We start from the raw sequence: 26,781 nt of genomic DNA on the forward strand, positions 1-26,781 counted from the left end.
GATTGATTTGTTTTGAAAAATCACAGTTGTGTTTTCCTGAAGGAGCTGTCAGTTGCTCAACTGCTGTTTTTCCTTCCTAGTCTTTTGAAGAACTAGTATAAACCATCTTCAAGCTATTCTGCCAATATTCTGCCATTGGCATGTGAAAATCCTGATTTCTCCAACCTGTAGCGTATAATATGCTTAGACATTGAAACTGTTTTAGCTGTTTGCAGTCCATCTGCAGTTGCTTTGTAATTTAAATTATGCATGTGAAGTTGTACAATTATCTGTTCCAGGCAGGGGTCTGTAATAAAAAAAAAAAAAAATGGAAATGTGCTACGTGCATTCCAAAACAACATAACACATATTAGCTAATTATTGAGGCCACGTGAAATCCTCTACTAAATCATTTGTCTTGGTTTTCATAGATAGTGCAGTGATATTTGTATGTTTTTGCAAGTAGTACAAAATAAATTGTGTACCTTTGCCAGAATCAATTATGGTTAGAAGCTGATGCTTGAATTTAGACATCAATCTTTTCTGAAAGCAAAATACTCTAATTTTAGTCTTCATTGCTAATAAAATTATCTGTTTTTAATCCATTTAAATGAGGATTATTTTGTTTGGAGAATGTTACTATCTACAGCTTTGGTAACTTTTTACAGATTGTAGTTAATTAGCATTTGTAAACTATGGAAAAACCTTATCCACATTTAAGAATTTGTTTTCAATTATGGTAAGTATTTTGGGGGAGGAAAGAGTAAATTTCCCTGAGTGGGGTCTTTTTTGTGCCTTTTACTTTGTTTTAGAAAAATGTTCTCTGAATGAGAACATTCATTCTTGCAGTGTAGAGTTAAATATTTCTTTAGGAAATACGACTATTTCCAAAGTCCTGATCAGACTGATCTCTGCAGAATTTATCACCAATGTGTATCACAGGTCATGATTAACATAGGAAGACCCTCATAAGTTAACAATAAACTACAGCTAGATTTTGAGATAAGATACAAAATAAGTTTCACAGGAATTTTATACTTTCTTTCTCCTTTTTTTTTTTTCCAATAGGCAAAACAAGTTACTACCCAAAAGTCAAGAAGTAAGTATTTTGGTATATGTAGAGGTTTTCATGGAACTGCTGAATGCTTAAAAATGTAGTAGTTATTATCAGATAATAACTAAAAGTTGTTTTCTAACTTGTAAAGTTGTTTTCTAACTTGTAGCTCTAAAAAAAGCTTGCAGAAAAACTTCTTAAAATTCAGGAGTTTGTCAAAATATGTACATAATAAGTTCTAAAATAAATAATGCCTTCTTATCAGTTCAGGTAATATTCTGAGTAATATTCTGAATGAAGAAAACTATTTATCTTCATTTCCTTCCCCCTCCTCCCTGAGCAGGTAGACTGAAAAATCCATTTGTGAAGGTGGAGGATAGGAGTTGGTAAGTCTTCTGTGTTCTTTCAATAACACGATTCTCAAACTGAGTAATTCAGAAACCTTTAGGAAGCATGTCTTAAGGAAGCGGCCTTCAGATTTCAGCATTCTTGGACTTGCTGACTTTAAATGCCAGACATAATGTCTTACAATAAGATAGAAACTTTTCATCTCTGCATGCTCTGTGAATCTGTGTTTAGCCACTGAATGAGATAAGAGATAGTAGGGAATGTTTGCAATAGGTAATGGCTGTGGAAAGTTAATGTGTAGCTTCAGCTTGTAGATTACGAGAGTGGGTTCTTCTGGTTTATTTTCTGCCAAGGGTCAGATGAACGAAAAGGAAGGAGCCTGGAAACTTTGACCCTCAACATTTTATCTTACTTTTTTTAGATCCAAATTATGTAGCCTAAAAGGCTAGTAAAACTTTCAATATTAAATTCCAATCCTGCAATCTCAACTCCATAAAATTCATCTTGAGAGACTGTAAAGAAAGTTGTTATACTTAAAACCATTCCTTGAAATTAGGCTGAATTTCCTGTTCAATGATTTATTTAAAAAACAAACAAACCCCAGTTAATCTAATTTCAATATCTGTAGTGGCATGAGGTCTTGTACTTTCAGACTTTTAAATTTTCATGTCTTTCTGGTCCTGTAATTGATCAGACCTGGTGGTTTAACTTCTCAGTAAGGAAAGAGGTTGTCAGAAGTTGAGAGAAGAATGAAATATAACAAAGTGCAGTTCTGCAAAGTATGTTTTGTATCTTTGCATTCTTAACTGACTTCTGCTTTATGTTTACAAGCTCTGGATTTTTTGACACTTCCCTGAATTGGGGGTGGGGATATGGGGTGTGGATTCTAAGCCTAGTCTTAAGTTATAATCTGTTAAGAGGTTAAGAATAGGTACGAGAGAAATGAGGATAGTTTGGGAGAGTTGGACAAACACATTTTCAAGTACAGAGAAATTTATATAAAAATGTGTGAGTTTCAATTCCATTATGAACCCTCTAACTTGTAGTAAAACCTCAAACACTTCTAAATGTTTATGCAACATAATGTTATTAAATGTTTGTGCTTTTTAGATGGTTATGCAACATAAATAATAGTTCAGAAGTTGAAGATACTGAGCTGTCTTTATTTCATTTTCTGGATTAGCTGAGTTTCTTTCTGCTTGGGTAGTTTATGGAAGTAACATGGGGGGAACGGGGGAATTACACCTAACTTGAACGTCAGCACTGCAGCTAAACGATTCGGTTTGTTTAAATGTTTTTATTCTACTCAGAGTGCTAGTGTATACTTACTGGTTCTGGTATGTTCCTAAGTGTGATTCTATTCAAATTCTGTTGTGCAAATCTCCACAGTCCATAGACATAACAGCCATACTGGTGGAATGGGCAAGACAGTTACAGAAACTTGACTGTTTTGAGAAAGTATCAGGATTGGAAGGAATTACTTACTCTAGGGTATTCACCTGATGTACGTTTTGCATACATCATATTTGAAAGAGAAACACTTTTTCAAAGATGTTTAATCTTTCTGTAGTTTGTAATATAAACTGATGTTTTTTGATGGTTCTAACGCATCTGTTTTGTCTCAATACAGCCTCTACCGCCCATTTTATCTGCAGTTACCTACTTTTCCAGTTCTGAACTACTGTGTTCCAAAACCTTATAGTCCATTTGAGGTGGATAAGAAGCTGCCTTCTGGTCAAAAACAAACTCAATCTAAACAAAGGTTTGTTAAGAATTCATTATTGATAGAGAGGGAGATTGTTTTAAAATAATTGTTTTCTAAAATAATTCTTCTGCTTCTTACTTTTGTGATATTTAATACTAATATCCACATCTTGACTGTTGTATTTGCTGCACTGTAACTTTTGCTGTCTGTCTGTCTTTCTGTACCCTCTTTATCCTGTCTTTAGTCCTTTTTTTGGACATACAGATGCATACATCCAAAAATGCAGCGTTCTCCTATCATTGTGGGTCAGCATAAGATATTTTTTTCCTTTCTGCCACTGGTTTCTTCTTTGTCCTCATCTTGGATGCCATCCAGTAAGTATTTTCCAGGAAGTGAATTTCTTATGACTTCCTTTGATATCTGTCAGTAACAAGCTAAAAAGTAGGCACTCAATTTTTAAAAAAAAATAGTGATATTCAGTCATAGTACAGAATTGTTGCTAAAGAGTGCACCTGCTTTATTCTTCTCTTCTCTGTTTTTCTGAAGCATTTGCTAACGTGATGTAAATAGTTTGAAGGGAAATAAAGTTGTTTTTTTTTTTAATTAGGTGAATGAGAATGAACATTAGTTTAAGAGAAAAGTATAGAATTCAGCTCATATTTGAGACTCATTAATATATCTTTTCTGTTAACAGAAACAAAATAAATAGTGACAAGGACTGTGGAACTCCTGTTCAGCTCCCTCAGAAGGACAAAAAAAGGAAAGGATATTGTGAATGTTGCGGAAAGAAGTATGAAGATCTGCAAACTGTATGTGAAACAAGTATACGCTTTCAAACATTCTTAAAAACAGATGGTTGATAGTTCCCACTTGCTAGTTTAATGTATGTTTTTATCTTAAAAGATGTGTTCAGTACATCTTCTAAAAAGCAGCAAGTAGTTTTTCTTCTTTGCAAGTTTCAGTTCTTCATTACTGCCTCTAGGTAGCTGAAGGCTCTAATTGTTCCTGTCTGAGACATGCTGGCAATAAGAGCACCCACTTAATGGATGAAGGGAGTGTGGTGGATGCTGTTTTTCTGGATTTTAGGAAGGCTTTTGATGTTGTTCCTCAAAATATCCTTGGGGATCCTATGGAGCCCCTCCTATATGGGAGACTGCATCTGCCTGGCAGCTGGCTGCTGGTTGTCAGCAGGAGCCAACAGTGTGCCCTGGCAGCCCAGAGGGTGTTACTATAGCCTGGGTGCTCTAAACACAACATAGCCAGCCACTTAAAAGAGGTGAAGATCCCACTGTATTTAGTGTTGGCATAGAATATTGTTGACAATTCTGGGCTCCACAATTTAAGAGGGATATTAAAATACATGAAAGCATCTAGAGAAGGGCAAGACAGCTGGTAAAAGGAAGGCATGCCCTGTGGCTGAGGACACTGGGTTCCTCAAGCTTGGAGAAAAGGAGGTTTAGGGGTAACCTCACTGCTCTCTACAGCTTCCTGAGAAGGGGAAGTAGAGAGGGAGGTGCCAGTCTCTTTTCCCTGGCATCTAGTGACAAAATGGGTGGGAATGGCTCAAAGCTGCATCAGGGGAGGTTCAAACTAGACATTAGGAAAAACTTCTTTACTGAAAGGGTAATTAGACAATGGAACAGACTTCCCAGAAAGGTGGTTGATGCCTCATGGCAGTCCGTGTTGAAGAGATATTTGGATAATGCTCTTAATGATATAACTTTGGGTTAGCCCCAAAGTAGTCTGATGGTTGGACTCAATGATCTTTATAGTATAGGTCCCTTCAAAATGGAACTACTCTGTTCTAGTGATAATCAATCATCAATATTTATTTATTTCTCCTTATCATAGTGTTGCTTTGTATGTGCATATCAGTAGTATATTTGTTTCATGATTTTTCCTTAATTCCAGCATCTTGAAAGTGAACAGCACCGCAATTTTGCACTAAGCACACAGTACCAAGTTGTTGATGATATAATCTCCAAGTTTGTTTATGAGTTTGTTGAATACAAAGATGACACAAAGAAAGTTAAAAGGTAAGCTATATGTCTTAAATTTTAAATTAAGAAATTGAACATAAAGGTACTTTATAAAATTAGTATAAAAAAAATGGTATAAAATTCTGAATCTAGTATGGAAAAAAACATGTTTCAGTCTGATACACATCACTTACATTTGCAATGCAGTAGGTACCTGGCAAATCAGTTCTTTAAAGCAGAAATTAGAGGGGGAAAAAAATTAAAGTACAAATGGTATCACGGGAATATGAGGTTAGAATGACATGCTGAAAGTTGTCCCATCTATCCTTAACCTTCAAAAAAGCAAGATATCAAGTATTCTAAAAATACACCTGACAGGACAGCAATGTCTGGACATCTTGCTCTAAAAACTTTCTGATGCTCTTAGTAACCCGAAGATCAGCAAATTATAACCTCCTCAGTCAGGCTGTTCTCCTTACCAGTGGAAGGATTTTTTGTAGTCTAGTCAAGATGTTCCTATCTATAATCTAAGGCTCTTAGCTTCTGTTGTGCTGGACAAAGAAGGTGGATTTTCCTCTCGTCACTGTAACTGTTATTACATATATTAATGCTTGAAAATGAACCATCTTTGTACTTCCTTTGCTCTATATAAAAGTGACCTTTATTTCTATAGAAATTAGAACGTATTAGACCATATGTTCTGTAACTCATTAAATGTTTTTATTAGTTGTATTTATTTACCATGTAGCTAAAAATGTAAAACTTAATAAGATCATCTACATATTGGTATTTAAAAAACAAAAAAGGCAACTAGAAGCAGGTGTGCATGCCTGCCCACCCACACCTACACCCTCAAATTTTTTCCTCAAATGTTTAAGTGGGAGAGAAAGTATGGACTGTAAACAGCAGTATCCTTGTTACTTGAAGCAGTGACTCAAATCAAGATTTGTTTTGTAAATGAGTCAGAGATAAGGAAATAACTTTCTTATTACTTCAAAAAGAATTGAAGAAATAAAGTGAAATCAAAAGAAATGTACATAGTCAAACTCATAGCCTAATGAAAGCAAGCCCTTTTTTCCTTTTGTGATTTGAAAACATTCAGGGTGTTTAGGTTTGAATTATTAGGGAAAAGCATAAGTAATTATACTAAGCTTGTGTGTATCTATCACAGAATACTTACAAATATGTATAGTCGTTATGTTATGTTAATCAACTTTTGGTCTTAGTAGCATCACGACTAATATTTACTGAAATACTAGACCACTTTGTAATTTTAAAATGATTTCGTAAGATGTAGAAATCAATAGGAAAATGTCAAATTCAAATACAAAGCACTTTGGTCCTGTAGAAATAGTGTTGCTACCATAACTTGCTTTTAGATTAAACAAAAATTATGTAAGTTTGGTTCCTTGTCTTGAGCTGTTTATGTATTGAATTATGTTTCTCACATTTCTGTCAATGATTTGATTGTTAATCATTGTAAACAATTTATTTGTAGGACAAAATGTAGTACAGGATATTTTTCTCCTATTGTTGGAAAGATAACCAGACCAGATGAGCTGAAAGAACGACTGAAAAAGCAACGTATTTCATTGAAAAGTTACTCATGGAAAGATACTACAATACGGGCACTCAAACTGGATTGCCAACCTACAGAAATACAACCAAATTCTGTGCCAATGCCTACCCCAGTTGCTGGATCTCTTTGTTCAATTCTTTATTGTCATCTGTCACAACCTTCAGAAGTAAGAAGTAGATTCAGAAATAACAATGAAAATATTAAAACTGATTGCTCCTGTGTCACAAACTTAAGAGACACTGTTACATCATCAAATTTCATACAGCTACTTCCTCAGAAAGGTGACAAATCCTACATGGAGAACTTGTCTCAAACTTTTGAGCCATTTAGTAAAGAAATGTTTGAGCCAGAAGTAAATAAAAGGAATTTACAGTGTTTTCAGGAAGATGTGTGTACTGTGTGTTCTCATACTCAAGTTACAGATTTTGGTGAAAAAGACAGAAACTTTCCACAGCCAAAACGAAAATTGAATAATACGGTAGTCCTACCAGCAAAGTGTTTGAAAAAAACAGATGCCAATCCTGCATTTGTCAAGAAACATCGTGATTTATGTGATAATCATCAACAGATGCAGCACAATGTCGTTCTGGAGGCTGAGGTATCTGAGACTGCGATAGACAAAGAACTTAATGAATTGGCTGCCAGCGCTGCACACAGTTCACCATCTGGAAAGCTGCACAGAAAAGTAAAGCTTTACTTAGGAAGAAATAAAAGAGAAAACCGGAAACAGAATATGGAGTTATGTGTAAAGTACACAGATAGATTGTGTGTTCCTGAAGAGAAGAAGAGCGCTTGTAGCTCACCAGTGCAAGCCCTACTGGAACTATTTCAGACAAGTGAAATAAACTCTGAATTTGGAGGTTTTTCAGTTTACACTGACAACAGGGATTCAACTGGCATAAAAGATATATGGGAAGGGCAGAACACAAACGTTGTTTGTTCATTATTCTCCTCTTCGTCTTCATCCCCATTTGTTGGATTTTAATGCTGCTTTATTTAATACAATGATTTTCAAATAAATTGCAAATTTAAGATTTTATTCATAGGAAATTTGATTGTTGTGCTATATATTATGTACAGATGTTTTCAGTTTTTTAATGCAAAAACTTCTGTATGTGTAAATATGAATAAAACTAAAGAAAGGTCTTTTCTTAAAAGGTACTTGCTGCTTTATTACTACAGCTAGTAAAGGGTTCTGAGCACTGAATATATGATTTAATTAATTGCTATGCAAAATCAGTAAGTATGTTAGCTTTTTGGATAGTGGAATTTTCTAAAGTCATTGAATAAGCACGCTTACATGATACATTTTAAATATTCACATTACTTATAAATGGATGTTCTACTGTAAGTAAGGTCTATCATTTATGGACCACGATGATCTGTGGAGATTTGGTTGCTTGCCCTCCTGTTCCTTCTGCTGTTACTTTACTGGAGAAAACCAGGAAAAAAAAAATGTCACCTGCTTTCCTAATAGTTTTGCTGAAGTTGTCTTAAGGAGTCTACGTAATTACAAAGAAATAGGATTAGGAAAGCATATATTGTATTCTTTAGCTACTCTGTCATAATTTATTTTTAAACTAAAACTACACATTGTATATTTCAGGCAGTGGAAAGCAGTGGACATGTGGCTTAATTTTTCTTTTTTTAAAGACAACAAAAGCAACAAAAAGCAGCAGTAAAAATAAAACAGCCAATAAGTTTCTGATTGTTTTGGGCCCTTGGTTTGACTTTCAGAATAGCCAGCCTGACTAGCCTACTCGAAAGCAGAGGGAAAGACATAAGTGAAAACTGGGAAAACTTTTTTAGTACTTTGAATCTTTACCAGAGCTGATCTCTCAGGATTTCCAGAACAGTGCAAGGCATGAATATTGAATTACAGTGGGGGTGATCATGAGGCTTTATAAATGTGAAGCTTGTGAAGCCTCAAGGTTAGTATGGTGTAAGATATAAACCAGCAGAAATTAATGAAAGTAATTTTTGCATAAAAGTGCAAACAGGTAATTTACCCATCTAATATTCTCAAACTTACTCTTTGTGTTCTTATGGTTTGTGTGTTCAGCAGTTGCTTACAGTTGCTTGCCCCTTGGTACGTGGCATTTGTTATGAAAGGTATGTAAAGCTTTGCAGTGTGCAGGGAGGGCTGAGGAAAATAATGTAAAAATACTTTCCTTTTAAAAAGCATCTAAATTGAAAGTTTTATGTTTAAAGTAGCTGCTTAGGGCAGTCATTTGACTGTTCATACAACTGCCTGTACAGTTGGGTGAGAACTGCTGGTCTCACAAGTTTACTGGTCATTTCTGGCTTGATTCATTGTTTCTTCTCATCTAGATTCACAGAAGATTCAAGCACATCAAAGAGATTCAGCATGTTGTGTCTGATTTTCATGCGTTCATCTTTTAAGTATTTTTTTCCCCTTAAATTTAAGAAGAATTATATTACAATTTGAAAAAATAATGAAATACTGAAAGCTAGTTACTGGAATGTTTGTCTCAGACTTCCAAGTCTGAAGAGAAATGTATATTTTTCAAAATGTGTGGCAGGGCTTCTGAGAAATGTCAAAACACTACAGGTACACTTAAGTCACTAGAATAAAGGTTCAACGTTAGAAGTATGTTTTATCTGTAAGTACATCTTTGTAATTATTATGCACATAATTACAGTTTGGGTTCTTTCTTAATAGCTATACCAATTTCTAATGTCACTTCATTTTTGGATAGTCTGTCTTGCTATCTGTGAATGTGAGAAGCTGAGGTAGGTAATTTTTATATTCTATTCAAAAACAATTGTTAATATTCTATTGTAAATGAGTGTGTTGAGTTGGTGACTTTAATGTGTCCTTTTCATAGGAGTGGCAAGCACATTTCTGGGGAAGATTTTAGCATAATCTTTGAAACGTTAAGACAATGTATGCATGTGCACAGGGTTACTAAAAGCTTGCACGAACAATACGCTGGTTTGATACATCAGTGTAAGGATGAGTGGTGACTGATCTGTTGTCTGGTACCTACTTTTTGTTTCATTACTGAGAGAGAAATCTTTTCCATTAAAAACTTAAAATGGAAACTGTAGCTACACAATGTAAAATTGGGATGATAACACCAAATGATATGTAGGTGCTGAAAGCTGCTTTTATAAATCATTAGAAGAAAAGTGCTGTTTTACTTTCCTTACATCTGATTTGGTATCTTTGCAGTGGATGTCCAACTACTGCCTATGACCACTCCACGGTATGTGGTCATTAGCAACAAAAATATTTATTTTCAGGTAAAAAATAGTGATTGAGAGGACAGAGTTCCCAAGGATCCAGGCTACGTGTGTTTGTGTGCATATGATTGCACATAGAGTTGATCACAGGACTATGGGGTGAGAGTAGGGGTTGATGACTGCAAAACCACACACCTATGTGGTGTTCTGCAGTAACTTCTGAGTTGTACGCATTCAGGTAAGCCCCTAGAGGGCTGTGTTCTTAAATGGAGCTCAGTAATGTGCTACAAGGATTCAGGTTCTGTTGGTTTCCATTTTTTATTCTTTCTTTTCAAAATAACTTTTTTTTTTTTTTTTTTTTTTTCTTCAGTACTATTCTAACATCTTCCACCAGGAGTGGGGTTCCTGGCTCCCATGACTGTTGGCAAAGCATCTTACTGCTCTTGACCATGACTGGGGAGCAGAACTTGAGCAAGTTGAAGGCCATCTGTCCTAAGCTTAGGCAAAAGTAACTGATTTTCAAGAGCAGCTTGCCAAAACATGTCTATGCTGGCTGGAACAAAGTGGTCAGGAGGATGCTATGTGTGGTTCACACCCAGCACCAGGCTTTTTCAGGTAACTAGAGATTACAAAGTCAGGACTGACAGGATGTCCTTGTCTAAGTTTGAGGCCAAAGTCCAGCATGGTAGAGACGTCTCCCCCATCTTCCTTGTGCCATTCTAAGGCCATGCTGATGAAACTGTTGGCTACAGACCTTGGGAAGGAAGGCCATCATGTAAAAGGGGAGCCACTGTCAACATCCCCTCTTGTTACTGTGTTTCCAAAGGTGGTAGCAGGATCTTCCAGCAGCAGATCTATGCTCAACACCAAACCGCAGAGGGCTTGAAACAAAGTGGCAGCTGGGTGTTGTCATGGTTCCGCTCGAGTGGGCAGCCGAGCTCCACCACAGCCGCTCTCTCACTCCCCCTCCTCAAAGAGGAATGGGGAGAAAATATGTGAAAAGGGCTCAGGGATTGAGATAAGGACGAGAAAATCACGCAATAATTATTGTAACGGGCAAAACAGACTCGGCATAAGGAGATAGTAAGATTTATTGCCTACAACTAACAAGCGAGAGAAGTGAGAAAACAAAGGAAAAAAAAACAAAAAAGCACCTTCCCCCCATCCACCCTCTTCCATCTCCTCCCCCCGAGCGGCGCAGGGGAACGGGGGAATGGGGGTTATGGTCAGTCTACAGCACTTCTTCTCTGCCGCTCCTTCTCGATCACTCTCGTCCCCTGTGCTGTGGGGTCCCACCCACGGGATGCAGTCCTTGATGAACTGATCCGGCGTGGGCTTCCCACAGGCAGCAGCTCTTCCAGAACTGCTCCAGATATGGGTCTGTACCACGGGGTCCATCCCTCAGGAGAAAACTGCTCCAACCTGGCTCCCCTACGGGCAGCAGCTCCTGCCGGGTCACCTGCTCCTGCGTGGGCTCCTCTCCACGGGCTACAGGTCCGGCCCGGAATCTGCTCCGGCAGGGGTCTTCCACAGGCGGCAGCCTCCATCAGTGCAGGGCCACCTGCTCCACCGTGGTCTCCTCCACGGGCTGCAGCGTGGAACCCTGCTCCACCGTGGTACTCCATGGGCTGCAGGGGGACATCCTGCTTCACCATGGTCCTCACCACAGGCCGCAGGGGACTTCTGCTCCGGCGCCTGGAGCACCTCTCCCCCTCCCTCTACACTGACCTTGGTGCAAGGCTGTTCTGTCACTCCCTTGAGTCTCCCGGCTGCTGTGTGGCGCAGCGTTTTTTCCCTGTCTTAAATATGCTCTCACAGAGGCGCAAAACAACATCGCTTATTGGCTCGGATCTGGAAAACAATGGGGCCCTTCCCAAACATGGGGCAGCTTCTTCTGTCTGGAAAGCCAGCCTTCTGCTCCTGAGTGGGGTTGAAGTTAGTATATGTTTAATTAACTGTTGCACAGCACCAGCTTGCTTTCCCTACACCACCTGTATGTCATTTCTTTGTGTTCCTGTCCGTCGCCATCCTGAGCAACCTTTCTGGTGTCCCTGGCTTCCTCTGAACCTTGCACCATTCTTCCCGGGGAATGGCTGGTTGGGTGCTCCAGATGAGGCTGTGCCATCAGTTAAACTTCAAAAGGGATTCTGTGTGATTTGCTCTATATTTAGCTTGCAATTGCATACGCTTCCTGCTTTGAAGTAATGTCCATGCTCTGAACTAAATAACCACTAGAGCCAAATGGTCTAACGTGCGTTAGTCCAAAACACCCCTGCTGCAAATGCACGATCGTGCACAGTCCCAGTGCACAGATGGGTGTAATTGGACACGTGGCTGCTACACGGCAGCACTGAGAGGTTCAATACCATGTATTCCGAATGCAAGTGAGCTATTCACGTGGAAGTATTTAGGGCAGCGTGCTTATGGTAACAGCTAGCCAGATGCATGGAGACAATCACAAAGTATTCAAAGAATTGTGTTGTATTAGGAAAAAAAGCCTTAGGTGTTTGTTTTTGTATATATGTATAAACTTAATCACAATTGAATATTGACTGCTGAGAACATGTTCCTTAAAATGTGCCCTAGATTTCAGTTATAATCTGAGTGCATCTCATTTGCTGTGGAAAGGAGAGAAGTAACACTTAGATGTTAAATTCAATTGTTAAATTATGACACACAATTAATTATGGCTCAAAAATAGTCTTTAGAATATGTACAGTAAATCAAAAGCTGAACATTTACCTATAATTCACTTTTATTTTAAACACTTTTTCTGCTTTCTCCCTGTCCTTTGAAACATTGCTGTGTTTTTCAAGCCTCATTCTTCTGCAGTTGTGCTACAGACAGCCAGATAGAACATGCACGTTGGGTCTGGCAAGTGGTGAAGATACGTCTTAATGTAGGGTAGAGCTGTTATTGCTCTTTTAAAAAAGAGTTGGCATGAATTTCTAGTGTAATAAAATTCCATAGAATGTTAACTGGTAAGACGGTGAAAACTGGAAAATGGCTTTCATTTGTGAATAACCATTCCTGTGCTAGAAGAAGAAAAGTGTCTGCACCCCACTCAAAGAGCTGGTAGCTGAGAGGTGGACTGCCTGCCACAGTCCTGGGCAACCTCAAGGAGCTTCCAGCGAGGTAGGAAGAAGTGCAGAGTAATGTTGTCTGCCTGGAAGCCAGTGAAAAAAAAATAAATCAATAAATGAAAATATTATTTCTCATAAGGGTTAGGTATATTAAACCATCAATTTCTAATCACCCATTTCTAATCAGTTGTGTACAAAAAGAGGGGGGGACATCTGCCATGCAGATGAGGATTTCCTTCAATACAATTTAGATCTTTCAATGTAATATGGGAAATCTCCACTAGCCGTTTATTTGAGCCTTCTCTTTTGAGTTAATCTTTAGTATTTATCCTGGGAGTGTTTTCTTGGCCAAAATGGTACAGAGATGTAAACAACAGAGGTTTGCAGGGAGAGGGCCATAATTTTTTTCAGATCTGCTTTGGTTAATCATATACGCTTCTAGCATCCATACTTTTAAAACGCATTTACCCTCATATTGGTTGCATTTCTAAAACAATTCTAAAATTTGTTCTTAAAATTAGTGAAAGGTTAGACTGAGATAGGGTTGTCATTACTGAAAAAAAGAGCTTTATTTGTGAAGCTGCTTCCCATCCCCTTAACCTACAGACCAGAAAAAAAACCCGCAGCCACTACCTTGAAGCAACCGTGCCTGGGCTGGTGTTGCCCTGGTAAACTTTCCCTGTGTGCCATCTAGGGATTTACAACTTATATATATATGTATATATGTATTATTGTAACATCATATTATAGTAGCAAAATTCCTCCCTCTAAAGAACAATTTTTCATTTTATTTACCCACCCAACCCTCGGTCCTTTTGATACCCTGCAGCAGAGTTTCGTAAGCTAATTGTGTGCTGTTTGAACAAGTATGTGAGGACTTAATGGATACTTTGAGGTAATATTTTGTTTTTCCTCGACTCTATGACTACAGTGTAAGCAGGTCAGCACAAAACTTTATGGCTGGTGGCTGCTCAAAGCTGCTATGCCTTTCCAGACGCAGTGTTGTGCCCTGTTGTGTCTCTCTTACCTCTAGCTTGTAGAGATCACCTCCTGCCTGTGTTTTTCTATTGGGGAAACAAGTTGTGAGGCAGTGACTTTACTTCTTCTCAGTAAATGCTTCCTTGAATGAGACAGCCTGTGGCAGGAGGATGGGACCTCCAGCCAAACCAGGCGGGGAGCACTGACCCTCTCCAAGAGAACACTCCTGGGAGTGAGACCAGAGGTGTCAAAGCCTGACCTAGTGCTGCTGTGCAAAACGGATTGAGTATGAGGAAAAGGAACTTATTTTTTATCGCCTCCCAGAGCATAGTGAGCAGCAGCTTTTGCAGCACCAGTTGCTGTGGTTCCAGCTCCATGACAACCCTACAGCTCCCACACAGCCATGCCTTGGGCACCGTGGCCCCGTGCTCTCTGCTGGCCAGCCCTGTGCTGTGCCCACTGCCCTATTTCTGTGCCATTTTGATTGTCAGGCATTGCCAGCCTTTTTCCACTCAGGAAAACGGTGCAAGAAGGGCTACCCTAAGGCAATTCCTACTCAGCTATGTTAAGGGTAGGGGAAGTGTGTGGTGGTGACCAGCAGTCTGGCTTCTTCCCAGTAGGTGGGAGCATGGAATTGGGGTGCGGATGGAGTGAGGAGACCCCTTGGGTGTGGGGGAGCTGTCTCTGAGGGGGCTCTGTGAGGCTTTGGGCTCTTGAGAGCCGGCTGCATCCTGAAGGAGATCCCCGCGTTGGGGTCCCTCCGACCTCTGTCAGCGTTAGCCCGGCGGGGTGGGCAGAAGGGAAATTTAAGGAGGAAAAATGGAAAATTAAGGAGGAAAAATGGAAATTTAAGGAGGAAAAATAGGTCATAGGGAAGGAAAGGGAGGTTTACGCCGGGAAGGTGCGCTCGAGTGAGGAGGTGAGAAAGGGGCGGGGGGCACCGGCAGCTCCGCGGTCCCTCAGCGGGGCCTCCCCGGGGCCGGGGGCTGCCGGCGTGGATCCCCCCTCCCCTATCGCTCCCCTCCGCAGCGCCTCCATTTCCCAGCGCTTCCCTCAGCGGAGCGGGCTGCGGGGAGCAGCCTCGCCGCCTTCCCTTCCCTTCCTTTCCCTTCCCTTCCCTCCGCCGGGGGCTCGGCGGGGCGGAGCTCGGCAGCCCCGGTTCCCCCCCCTCCACCCTCCGCGGTCCCCTCCCGGCCCGGTGCAGGCGCGGCAGCCGGCGACACCCGGCGGCGAGGAGCGGCGCCATGCGGGCCGCCGCCTGCCTGCTCTCCCTGGCGCTCTGCGCCCTGCCCGCCGCCCCAGGTGAGCAGGGGGGACCCCGGGGGCGGGCGGGCGGGCAGGAGGGGGGGGGTGCCGAGCCCGTAACCCTGACCGCTGCTGCCTCTCCCTGCTCAGCAGGCTCCGGGCCGGCGGCTGCGGGGCGGCGGCGGGGCGAGAACCGCTTCGCCGAGCGCCAGAGCATCAGGCCCCTGCGGCTGCTCGCCGGAGAGGGCGGCGGCGGGGCGCGGAGGCCGGCGCTGAGTACGCGGGTGCGGAGCGGCGCGGTGCGGAGCCAGGTAGGAGCCAGCCGCCGGGATGCTGATCCCAGAGCCCGGAGGGATGAGCGGTCCCCGGGTGTTGTTTTAAGCCGTCCCCTTCCCCTCGGGCCGGAGGAAAGTTGCGGCCCCTTTGCGGCAGCGGAGCGGGGATGCTGCGGGCGGCGAGCAGCAGCCACCTGGGTGCGGGTTGGGGATGGGAAGGCGAGCCCCCGAAACGCCGGAGGTGAACTCAGTGCAGGGATCTGCCTCGCGTGTTGCCACCCAGACGGGGAACGATTTGAGATTTCAGCCTCACACAGGCCAGCCGCTGCGGGTTTTATTGCATTAAATGCGGCGGTTTTAGTCCCGGTCGCCGAGCATCGTGTTTGAGGTGCTCCGTGAACGCTGAGTCTACAGGGAAAAACGTTGAGCGCATTCTGTTATGGATGAAGCCCAGAAAAACCCTGTGCGTTTAAGGTAACTGCTGATATGCAGGATGAGTAGCAGGCCTCTGTTCCCTCCCTGGCTCCTGTCAATTTTAGAAACAAAAATAGCTGAAAAAATGCTCTCAGATTTATTTATTTATTTATTTATTTAATTATCCTTAAAGCATAAGCACAGACAGCTTTTAATTTTTATGTAGTTAAATAACAAAGTCTCATCCTAGCCTATTTATTTGCCTCCCGATGTTACTGCCTGTGTGTAGAGATTTTGCAGACACGATGGCCATATTTGCAGCACAGTAAGGTAGGATTCTCAAAGTTCCAAAATGCCTGCTTTATTTCAAAAGGGAAAAATTATCCTCTCAGCGTTTTGGGATGCCTTGAAGACCCTTGGACGTTCACAAATTCAAATGCAGTGTGGCATGTCTGCTAAAGGGGCTACGGTTGGATCAAGTAGCAGGAGCCACGTACTGGTCCCACAGACCAAACTGTTAATTTATGGGTGTCATTTGCTTGGATGTCTCAAACTTTATTCACCAAGCCTTAGGCTCATAAATTTTTTTTCAAGTCATCCATGTTTCTTTAAGTCATTAGCCAGCAGTAGCATTACTCCCACCAGAAAACAACTAAATTTAGTGGGCTAAAAACGGTTAAATGCATCGGTTTCACACCAGTCTCCGGGCTAAATTGAAGTTAAACATGTGAAGCTCAGTGTCCAGCTACAACATTTCCTTCTGATCAAGAAGTTTCCCTCTGCTACTTAAAACACTCTTGGCCTCTCCCGTGGTGTCTAATGTCTGTGACCCCACTGAAGGATGCAGTAGCTGGCAGGGATGTGAAGGAAGAAAAATTATGAAGCGGAAGCTGGCCAGAACAAGCGGAACAGCACCGGTTTGCTGTGCTTCTCGCACAGGGCACGGTTACATCTTAATTGCAGGATGCTGCATCCCTCGCCCGGAGATCTGAGTCAGCTTGGCAGCAATGGACAGCAGTATGGCTGCACGAGCTTCAACGGAGCTCTTGTAGAAGGTGTTTTTGTAGTAGTGCTGTTAGCTGTTGCAGTTGAGTAATTTAATATCCTGGCTCTTAAAGTCTATCATCCCATAAGGGTGTTTTTACCCTTACCTCTGCCAGAATGCATATCAAAGCTGCAGACTAACTGAGCTAACGTTTGCTTTTGGGTGGCTGGTACAAGTCACACAAAGCAAAAAGATAAAGAGTGCTGGATTTTACTTGCAGGTGAAAAAACACCCTTGCCTGCACAGTGGTGTTAGCAGGCTAAGGTCAGTGACACGGTGAGGGACTCTCAGCCAGTACATTTTCCATGTGCATTAGTTTGTTTTGTGTTTAATTAGGCTTTGACTGCCTCCAGACCCCATTCTATCCATTGCTAGTAGTCTTTGGACAGATGCATATCAAAGTTAGACAAACTGGTCTCAAACCAAGAGTTAAAGCAGAAGCTAATGACCTTGTGGCTTGGTTTAAGAAGGATGCATCTTGGAGGAGGTTAAAACATTCGGGCAGGACCTGGGATGGCTGAAGGACAAGCAGCTGTGTCTAGAAAAGCAGATACCTGATGGGATGGTGCAGTCAGAGGACAAGACAGAAACTAGCTGTTGAATTAATGTAAAACAATGTAATTGTGTTATGAATTGGATAAAGATAAAAGGAGAGAGAGATTAGTTAAGCTGGAGAGAGGGAAGTTCCATTAAATCGGATTGGATCCCTTTAATTCCTGGATGAAAGCTTTAGCTTCAGAAAGGGCAGAAGTTGTACAAGAGGGATGCGAGCCTGGGTCTGGGATTGAACAAAGGGAAATTAGGATGGTGGCTCAGGGGAAGGCAGAAGCAAGGGGATGAAAGAAGAGAACCAAGCCGATACTTTATGGATATTTCCAGAGTTTCTGTTTATGGAGAGAGAGATTTGGTAAGTCCCAGTTTTACTGTCTTGGTGTTACTGCAGCATGCCCCCCCTTCACTAGCTGAATTAACCACTCGCTTATGAAGAGAGAGATCAGCAAACACGAACCAGTGACACTGCATATTCACCACCTTCTTTGGAGTGGGAGGGAAGGGAACACCACAGCCTGCCTGGAGCTGGGGGAAGGGATAGGAGCAGGCAGGAGGGTTTCCACTTGGCAGGGAATCTGAGGGTACCTCCTGTAGCCACTTGACGTTCAAGAGGCAGTGGGAAAGCGGGAGGGGAGTACAAGGTTTGTGCAAACTTCTCCCCAGCTTTCCGAACCAGAGGGCAGAAGCAGCAGCAGATTCCTTGCCCGTGGACAAGCTTTGCTTGATGGGCTTTGGAAGATTTTTCCCTTCCCTTGGTATTTTTTGCAGGTTTGTCTGTGCAGCTAGTTAGAATTACTCCTTTTGTAAGCTAACATCATGCAGATGGCTGTTTCTGGCACATTGTTTAGTGGGACCCTACGCTCTGCTTTACTCCTATACTGCACCAGACTGCGATCTGCCTTGCTCCTGACAGCTAAGCGGGGCAGGGAATGGACCCCACTTATACTGAGGCAGTCTGGAAAATGGTTTGGTAGGTGAACACAGGATCCCCTGCTCTGCCTAAGCCCCCATCAGGAAGGGCTGTGCTGCAGAGTGACAAATCTTGTTTTGAGTTATGCAGTGTTTTTGCCAGGACTGATCCTTAGTGCTTTGGTCCTTCATTTGTGCTTGGTCTTTCATAGATCACTATCTTCTTGTTCATCTTCTTGTTGGATTCAGGCTGCCTTTCTTGAGGGCCTTTTCTGGTCTTAAAGCTTTTTTTTTTTTTTTTTCTAAATGGAGGTGGTAACATTTCCCTGAGGCCATTCCCAATGAAACTGGTCTCCATATGCCTGTCTGAAGCTGCATACTCTGTTCTTGGTGGAATAGTTACACACCAGAGGCCTGTGTGGTCCTTCAGAGGGACCTGGATAGGTTGGAGAGTTGGGTGGAGAGGAGCCTCATGAGGTTCAACAAGGGCAAGTGCAAGGTCCTGCACCTGGGGAGGAACAACCCCAGGCATGTGTACAGGCTGGGGGCTGACCTGCTGGAGAGCAGCTCTGCAGAGAGAGACCTGGAGGTCCTGGTGGACAATAAGTTAACCATGAGCCAGCAAGTAGGGAAGGGAAGTAATGTTGGAAGGGAAGTAATGCTTGGCAGATTTCTAAAAATCTGTTTTTTTTTTTTTTTTTTTTTTTTTTTTTTTTTGTTGTTGTTTTTTTTTTTTTTTTTTTTTTTTTTTCCCCAACATTTGTTGAGGTATTTCTCTAGTGACCTTTTTTGTTTTGTTTGTTTGTTTGGGGTTTTCTGGTCCATTTCCATCACTGTATCTATTGAGTGACTTCTCAACATGCATGCTTTTTTATTCAAGAAAACGGTTTATGTAGTCAACCTAGAAACCCAGAATACAATTGTTTAAGAAACAAAATCAGCATGCTTACAGTCATAGTTGTCCAAGATTGCCAGACCTCAGAGCACAATGCAAGGGAAATGTTGTAGGCTATTATATATTCCTGTCATTGACATTTGAACACACGCTGTATAGTGAGCATTGGAGTATCCACCAGACTTTGGGATCTTGCTTTTAATTCTACCATGGAATAGTGTCACTACAATACATTCCTGTATTTCAATTCCTCTCTTCCCCAAAGGGGGCCTATTAGCAGCTGCACAGCACTTAATCTAAAGAGTAATCAAGGTAAAATATATCTGAGAATGTGGGAATATTGATGTTATCATTAAAGCACTCCAGGATCATAGCAATGAACATGTACTTTTCTGTTGCATAAATAAGCCTATTAGAAAATAAACGTCCTGTATAGCATGGGTATTCAGTGAAGGCTAAGCCTAGATTCTTGTCTTTAAGACAAGGAAAGTTCATATAATAGAAAATATGAGGAACCCTTTAATTGTGTGGCTTGACCAATATTTTGGTAGTGTTAGGAAGCACAGTTTCTTAATTCTTTCTTTTAGCTGGCAGTATGTAGGCATGTTCTTCATTGAATTGTGGGTGTAAGTAAGCATTCCTCCCCATTGCTTGCATTTGTTCTTCTACCTGTAAGGGAGAGCAAAACAAAACACCAAGTCTGCTGTTACAAACGTGAGTTTGCCCTCTACATCAGCACTCTCTTTAGAGGGCCATTTTCTGCAGATCAAATGTTCCGGTTGTGAAGATGCAATTCATTTTCCAGCTGGAGATTAGAGTGCCAGACAGCTACACCGCCTTCAGCCAACAGACGCCTTCTCTCAACCCTAAGGCTGACTTAATAGTCAGCCTTATGGCTCCTGGCTGGAGTCTGCAGCCTCCCTGTGACCATGCCACAACGTTGGCTCTGGGAAGGTCTCTGCATGTGCCTTGCAATCGATAGTACACCAGTAAGCTCCTCCTGCACTTAACTGGGTAACTGTTTTTGTCTGATCCTTGTCTCTTGTGGTGCTCCCTACCTGGTGTTTCCATCACGCATGGGATGTGGTACTGGCCCTTGGACTGAGGAGAAGGTTACTTCCAGTGTTTGGAGCAGAGTTTGGGATCAGCCAAATGGGGAAGATGGCCACTCACTGCCAGCAGAGAAGGTCCCAGTCCTCCTCGCAGCCAGCACTTTGTGGCCATGATAACGGGTCTGCATGCACTGACTGAGGGACAGCTTTGTTCATCTTGGGGCTTGCACGGCACTCACCTCTTTCTGATATATCTAGGTGTTGATAGGGAAATTTGGAAGATTTTCTATTATTTTCAGTGGGAACAAGGCCCTGACTCAGTGACCTGCTATGGGTATAGATTAACTCACCTTTGTTGGCTATGCAAAACATTCACAGTAGGGCAACTTCTGTTTCTCGGTCTGTTTTTTGCTTGCTTGTTGCCAGTTGTCATGAAGGTACACTGAAATCCTTCGGAGTGAGCAAAAGGCCTGACTTGCAGCCTGGCACGAAGAAGCCCCAGGACTGGATTGTGCCTTGGGACAGAGCTGAGCATGGTTTGTGGTCCAGAGTGAGTCAGTAGTTTGCAGCAAGGTATTTATTTGTCTTCCGCTGTCTGCATTTCTGGATTGTTTGAGACCAAATTACACAATTCCATAAAATGATTGGGAAGCATGGCTTACAAATTTCTTAAATAACTTCTTACCACTAATAATCAATTGCAGAGAAGCTCTGCTCTGTCATGCTGAGCTCAGGTGGCTCTGCTTACCCTTTGAATTAAAATCTTTCATCGTTTTTTTAGGTGTTGCCCAGTCTTTGCTACTGGCTTCTCTGACTTGTTGGCCTTTCACTTTACTCTTGGAACATGATATTCCTATTCTTTGCAGGTGCTCCTGAAACTGCTAACTTTATTTGAAACATTGTTGCTTTCTGTTCCAGTGCTGTCAACTTCTGTTGATATTACAATTTCTGGTGTTTGGTAGCTCAAACAATTAGTAATCTGTGGTTAAAAATGAGTTCTGACGGCTGAGTGGTTTCTAAAACAACTCTGGATTTTAGGACTGATGGATGATGACTGTTGGAAAGAGAACTGTCATGAGAAATTGCCCAATTTTAAAAATTATTTTCTGCTCACTTAATCAAATGACTGCTGTCTCTTGAAGAAACTTAGGCACAATTTTCAATCAACCTACCACAAAACCAAAGGGAGAGGAGGATAAACTGGGACAGAGGCTGTAGTGAGCAAAAAGAACATGCATTTGGTTCGCTGCCAGATCTGGTTTTCTTCATGCCTCTGCTTCTTCTCCCACTTCCCTTAAGGTTTATAAGGCATTTGGCAAAATGTGTGTAATAAATACTTCATTGTGTCTTCAAAAATCTGCAATATTTGTGTAAGAATAAGATACTTCACCAACCTAGCAATAATCTGTTTTCATGAATATGTGAATAACAGTTAAAGTACCAATACTCTTAATGCAGGTCCTGCTTTCATGAAGAGGAAAAAAACTGCTGAAAGGCAATTTTTGATATAGATTGTCGCATGCTGCAAGGGCATTGAAAGTGCCCTTTGATTTCTGTTGTAAGAGGGACTTTTAGTTTGACTTTTTGATAATATGTACATATTTATAGCAGATGTTTTGGCATTTTATAAGCAAAGAATATTTCACATTTCTAAATCATTCCTCTTTGCAAGCTCATTTCAGTAAAGTCCATACTTGATAATGAGATTTCTTATGACAATGAATGAATATGCCCAAAATGCATTCAGCAAAAAACCTTCTGTTAGCTGCTGTTTCAGTGTTTGCGTTGCAGAAACACCATATCAGGACTCAGATTTTGAGGGGTGATTAAAAAACATAAGTGTCTTCGAACAGCCTAATGTGGGGAAAAGGGCAGCAGGGGAAATATTTTTTTTGTGGCATTGCCTCTTGTTTGTACAATAGCAGAGCTGAGAAGAGAGATTCCAAAAGCTTAATCTCATAAAACAGGCTTATATACAGTCACGAAGGATCTTAAAGGCTCAGATGTAACAATCCTTATAGAAAGTATTTTTCCCCAAATTTGCTTGTTGCCATGATCAACGTAATAGCTACATGCTTAAGATCAGAGTATGACAGAGCAATCCTTTCCAGCTCAGGTGATCAACATCTGTATTTACCCCTGATCTATGTCAGTGCACCTGAGTGCAGGGTCAGGCTGAATATTCTTTCTCCCACTGTTTCACTGAGGGCACCTGTTCTGGGACCCTTGCAATTAATGATCTCCTATAACGTATTCACGATGCAGAAGAGTGTTGCATCCAAACAGCATCAGGATGAATATTGCTGAGGAGGAACTACATAGGAAGTTAACATTCACTCTAAACTGTTAGGCACAAGAGCATTATGGATATATGTATATAAATGTGTATATATATAATATGACAGTGTTATATATATATGTGTGTATATATATATATATACACACATATATATATGTGTGTATATATATATATATATGTTTTATATATATATATGTGTGTATATATATATATATATATCACTGTCATGGCAGGTGTCATTTTATATTTTGCTACTTCAGGTCTCCTTTGAAGTCTTCTCAGCAACTATCCAGGCCTTTAAGGGACTCAAGACTAATGACTTTTCTTGGGCCTGTTAAAACATTATTTCAATTACCCTGTCAAACACTGCTTAAAGTTCAATTGAACTCTATAAAACCTTCAAAAGTTTCTAAAGTTCAGCTTTCTAAAGTGTGGGATCCTTTGGCTAGTGCTGTCTCAGTGCTGGACCCCCTCTGATCAGCCCCACTGAGGTGTGTGATCCTTCCGCTTTCTGCAGCCACCACCTGCCAGGTTTCTCTCTCTGGACGATAGGGATCTTTGGCTCCCATGGATCCAAGCTGCTGCTTCTCTTTGGTAGATTGCCCTCCTCCTTCAGGGGAGGGAGCTCACAGAGTTGTGATTGGATGATCTGGTGGCCAGCCCATGCCCATGTCTGTTCCCTGGGCCTGGATAATGATGGATGTGGAGGCTGAAGGCCAGTGCCAGAAGAGGGCCGAGCCCACCTGTCTTTGACACAAGACTATGGGATCTTCCTGCTCCACTTGTCCCTCTCATTTTTCTACTGATATGATTTAGGTTTTTGTTCCTTAGACATCCTCTTCAAGTATTGTATTTTCTAGTAACAGTACAGTTATTTGTGTTTGTATTAACCAAAACAGTTGTCTTTTGCATCTCCAGAAATAACTATGACCCCCATCCCGGCTCTCTTCTCTACTCCTTTAAATTCTTTTAAACTGCTTTGAGTTTGTGATGATTGTCTGTGGAAAACTTAAAGACAAGGAAGCCTTCTGAGCTTTTTTTTTCTCCCACAAATTTTATTGAGTGAATGTTGAGCAGCAAAGGTTGCTGAAGAGCTACATGTGAGTGTTGAGCATATGGACAACCTGTGGGGTGCAATTCCATGAGTGGGGTTGGCTGGTTGGCTAAGTTCAAGTGGAAAGTTAATGTCACTTGAGACTAAAGACTTGACAAAGGTTATGTAGAAAACAAACAAAGTGACAAATGATGTAAAGACATTTAACCATTGAGTCAGTAAGAGTCCAACTTCAAACCTGGATTCAGTTAAAGAAAGGTTAAGAGCACAGCTTTGCTGCTGGGCATTTGTCATTTGACAGTGAAATTTGGTGATTCCTCTGGTAATCTGACCTGCTTTCATTTGTCTGCCGACACACACGCGGATGAGACTCACTGTAAGGGAGACAATAAGGATACACTGATAAAGCTAGCTCATTAGTTGGTGTTGTCTTTTCAAATCTTGTACAAAAAATTCCCCCCCTCCCTTTTTTTTTTTTTTTTTTTTTTGGTAATTGAAATAAATGTGCCCAGACCAGAAAACTGTAGCAAGTGACCATGCTTTAGAAAAAGCTTATTTTCAGAGTGTAATATTAAAACCAGGTTTAGAAAAAAGAAAAAAAAAAAGTGTGGGTAAATGCTTTTTAATGGTACCTTGATAATAAAAGTTGGATGTATGTGGGTGTGTAGGTTATAGCCCTGAATTACAGCTCAAAAGTTGCCCAGAAGAACAGCAGTATATAAGAACACATCCTGTTCCAGAAATGTCTCTCTCCTTAGGGTATTTCAGCCCCTCAAATTCTATGAGAATGAAAAAAATCCATCAGCTATTTCAGAAAATGTATACAGTGAAAATGTTGATTCATTGTGATCTCGTAGGCTGTATCAAGAGGAAAATGAGTTTGAATTGTGCTTTTCTGGCATTTTTCAACTTTAAACAGGACTTTGATACTTGAATGTAGAGGGTGAGTCATATTTAAAAATTATTATCCATGGAGTTGAGCAATATATTGGTATGCCTAGAGTCTGCAAGTTTAATCAAGCTCTTCTTAGCCTACTGTGCTGACAAAATGTTGGTAAACTTTCTGCTGTTGCCAGAGAACTGTTTATGTGAAAAGTTTTTTGGCCATGTTGGTAGGCACAAGGTGTCGAAGAGTGCTTGTTACTCACAGTGGGAAGACCTAATCTATTGGTAATCTTGCTTCTGTTTACAAACTAAATGTAAGACCAATTGAAAATGTTTGGAATATGTGACTGTGTTGCTGAATAATATTTTGGTGTACAAAGAAGCAAAGTTATCTTGCGTTATTTTCATTACTTTTGAGTGCTATATGTGTAATGCAAAGGCAGCATTAATGGAGTGTTTCTGCAACTTTGTCTTTCATCTGGTAATGAAACTCTGTTCCTTCATTTCTGAAGTCTACAAGAGTCGCTAAAAAGGGCGTCTTCTTCTCAACATTTTTGATTCCTTCTAGAACTTGGAAAACTAGAAACTACCTCAAAGCACCATCTGCTTCAGTGAACGAAAAGTCCAAATGCCTTCACTCCTTCAGCCAGTTAGATTCATTGAACTTTCCTTCTTGCCTAAATGGTGTCCTTGAGACAATGCAGCCCTTTCTACAGCTGAATGACAGCTGAATGACACAGTGATTCAGATGGGTTCATCCTCAAGTGTTCCCTTTGGCGCATGCGTTGCATCCCTTGTTTTGTATTCTCTCCCTCTGCAGATTCATTGTGCTTAATTTGTTTACCTCTCAGGCTGCAGCTGTGCATGAGTAGCTGCTCATTTGAGGTCTGTCCACTTGAAACTGCCAGATGTCCATAGGAGAGGGTCTTGTAGGGAAATTTCATGTAAGAAAGATTTTCCTTGTCTGAGTCCTTTCCTTCTGACCTCATACTTCTTCATGTGGAAATAGGTTCACCATCACACGATCAAGTCCTGTAGCATCTCTTTGTTTTGCTTTTCATTTTACCTATGAGTCTCCAAAATCTACAATTGCTGTGGAAAGCAATGAAGACTGCAGAGTCCTCATGTTGCAGGATGAGTCTCTATTTGCTCTCTGTCCGTCTTGGTGTAGAATTGTGATCTTCCATGGTCATCAAAGTTTTGTATGAATTATGGCAGGAAAACATTTTGAACTTTGAGTTTTTGTTCACAACTTTCATTTGTTTCCTACTTGCAATCCAGTACTTTATTAATCATCCTCATAATAACCTATTTTATCATGCTTTTCCTAGCCACTAATCTTTGATGAAGAACCTTAAACACATGAGGTTAATAGTCACTGATTTTCCATTTTTGCCCCAACTTATTTAAGACCTCTGGCACATTAATTAAATGTGACTTTATACAAGAATTTTTGTTGCTTCCCTTTAAGAAAAATAAAACTAAAAGAGTATGCCTTCCCAAATGTTCTTGCAGTTCTTCCTTTCACTGAGATATGAAGGCTTTCACAACAACAGAAGTTATATTAATTAGTCTCATAGGAAATCAAAGGTTATAAGTAAAATTATCTTAAAGTCAAATTAATGTAATCATAAAACATAGTGGATATAAGATCCATCTCCATGTTGTTTTCTGGGGCCTGAAAATAGTGTTAGATTGCCTTTTGGGAAGCAGAATCTTGGTCATTCACTTACTTAAATTTGTCCTTTTAGATCTGTAAGATCAAATGGTACATCGTGCTAGATTTGCTAGCAGTGACAACCCAGTAGTTTTCTTGTCTTCATTGCCTGATTATTTAACCTTGGGTGAGCAAGGAAGAGAAGTTTTCAGGAGAAAAACATTTATTTATTTATTTATTTATTTATTTATTTATTTATTTATTTTTATTGTGTTGTAAGTCAGTTTGTTGTAACTGTTCAAAGATGCCTATGTTTCTGGAATGCCAGGTGAATGTATAGGATGAGATGCATGAGCAGGTATAGCTGAGTGAGTCCAGCAGAGCTCAGCGTTGCATATCTGCAGGACTTCTAAAGGATGCCTTCAGCTGCCCAGGTGTTGGATTTGCAGGAATGGTATCTGCGTGATAAATTGCACAGGCTTGTGTTAAGGACTGCTTCTTTTTGGTGCTGCTCCCCTCATCCATCTCACTAGGGATTTTACTGTAGTATGTGCAGACAGCCTCTGACTGCAAAACTGCAAATAAAT

The 26,781-nt window shown here is 41.0% G+C and overlaps 2 protein-coding genes across 2 annotated transcripts in view; both read left to right on the top strand.

Annotated features, from left to right (window-relative positions):
* Positions 1–7,692, top strand: part of DBF4 (DBF4-CDC7 kinase regulatory subunit) — a 17,118-nt gene extending 9,426 nt beyond the window's left edge. Inside the window, exons 7-12 of the mRNA XM_084281429.1 lie at positions 1,048–1,078; positions 1,377–1,419; positions 3,012–3,143; positions 3,781–3,895; positions 4,998–5,122; positions 6,564–7,692. Of these exons, the coding sequence (XP_084137555.1) occupies positions 1,048–1,078; positions 1,377–1,419; positions 3,012–3,143; positions 3,781–3,895; positions 4,998–5,122; positions 6,564–7,629 (1,512 nt within the window). The 3' untranslated portion in view covers positions 7,630–7,692. The remainder of the gene's footprint in view (positions 1–1,047; positions 1,079–1,376; positions 1,420–3,011; positions 3,144–3,780; positions 3,896–4,997; positions 5,123–6,563) is intronic.
* Positions 7,693–15,156: 7,464 nt separating this feature from the next.
* Positions 15,157–26,781, top strand: part of ADAM22 (ADAM metallopeptidase domain 22) — a gene marked incomplete at both ends in the record, with an annotated part of 134,315 nt that continues 122,690 nt past the window's right edge. The window contains 2 exons of the mRNA XM_084306638.1: positions 15,157–15,214; positions 15,311–15,468. Of these exons, the coding sequence (XP_084162764.1) occupies positions 15,157–15,214; positions 15,311–15,468 (216 nt within the window). The remainder of the gene's footprint in view (positions 15,215–15,310; positions 15,469–26,781) is intronic.

Source organism: Netta rufina (assembly GCF_964035555.1).
Source record: "Netta rufina genome assembly, chromosome: 2".
Taxonomy (NCBI): Eukaryota; Metazoa; Chordata; class Aves; order Anseriformes; family Anatidae; genus Netta; species Netta rufina.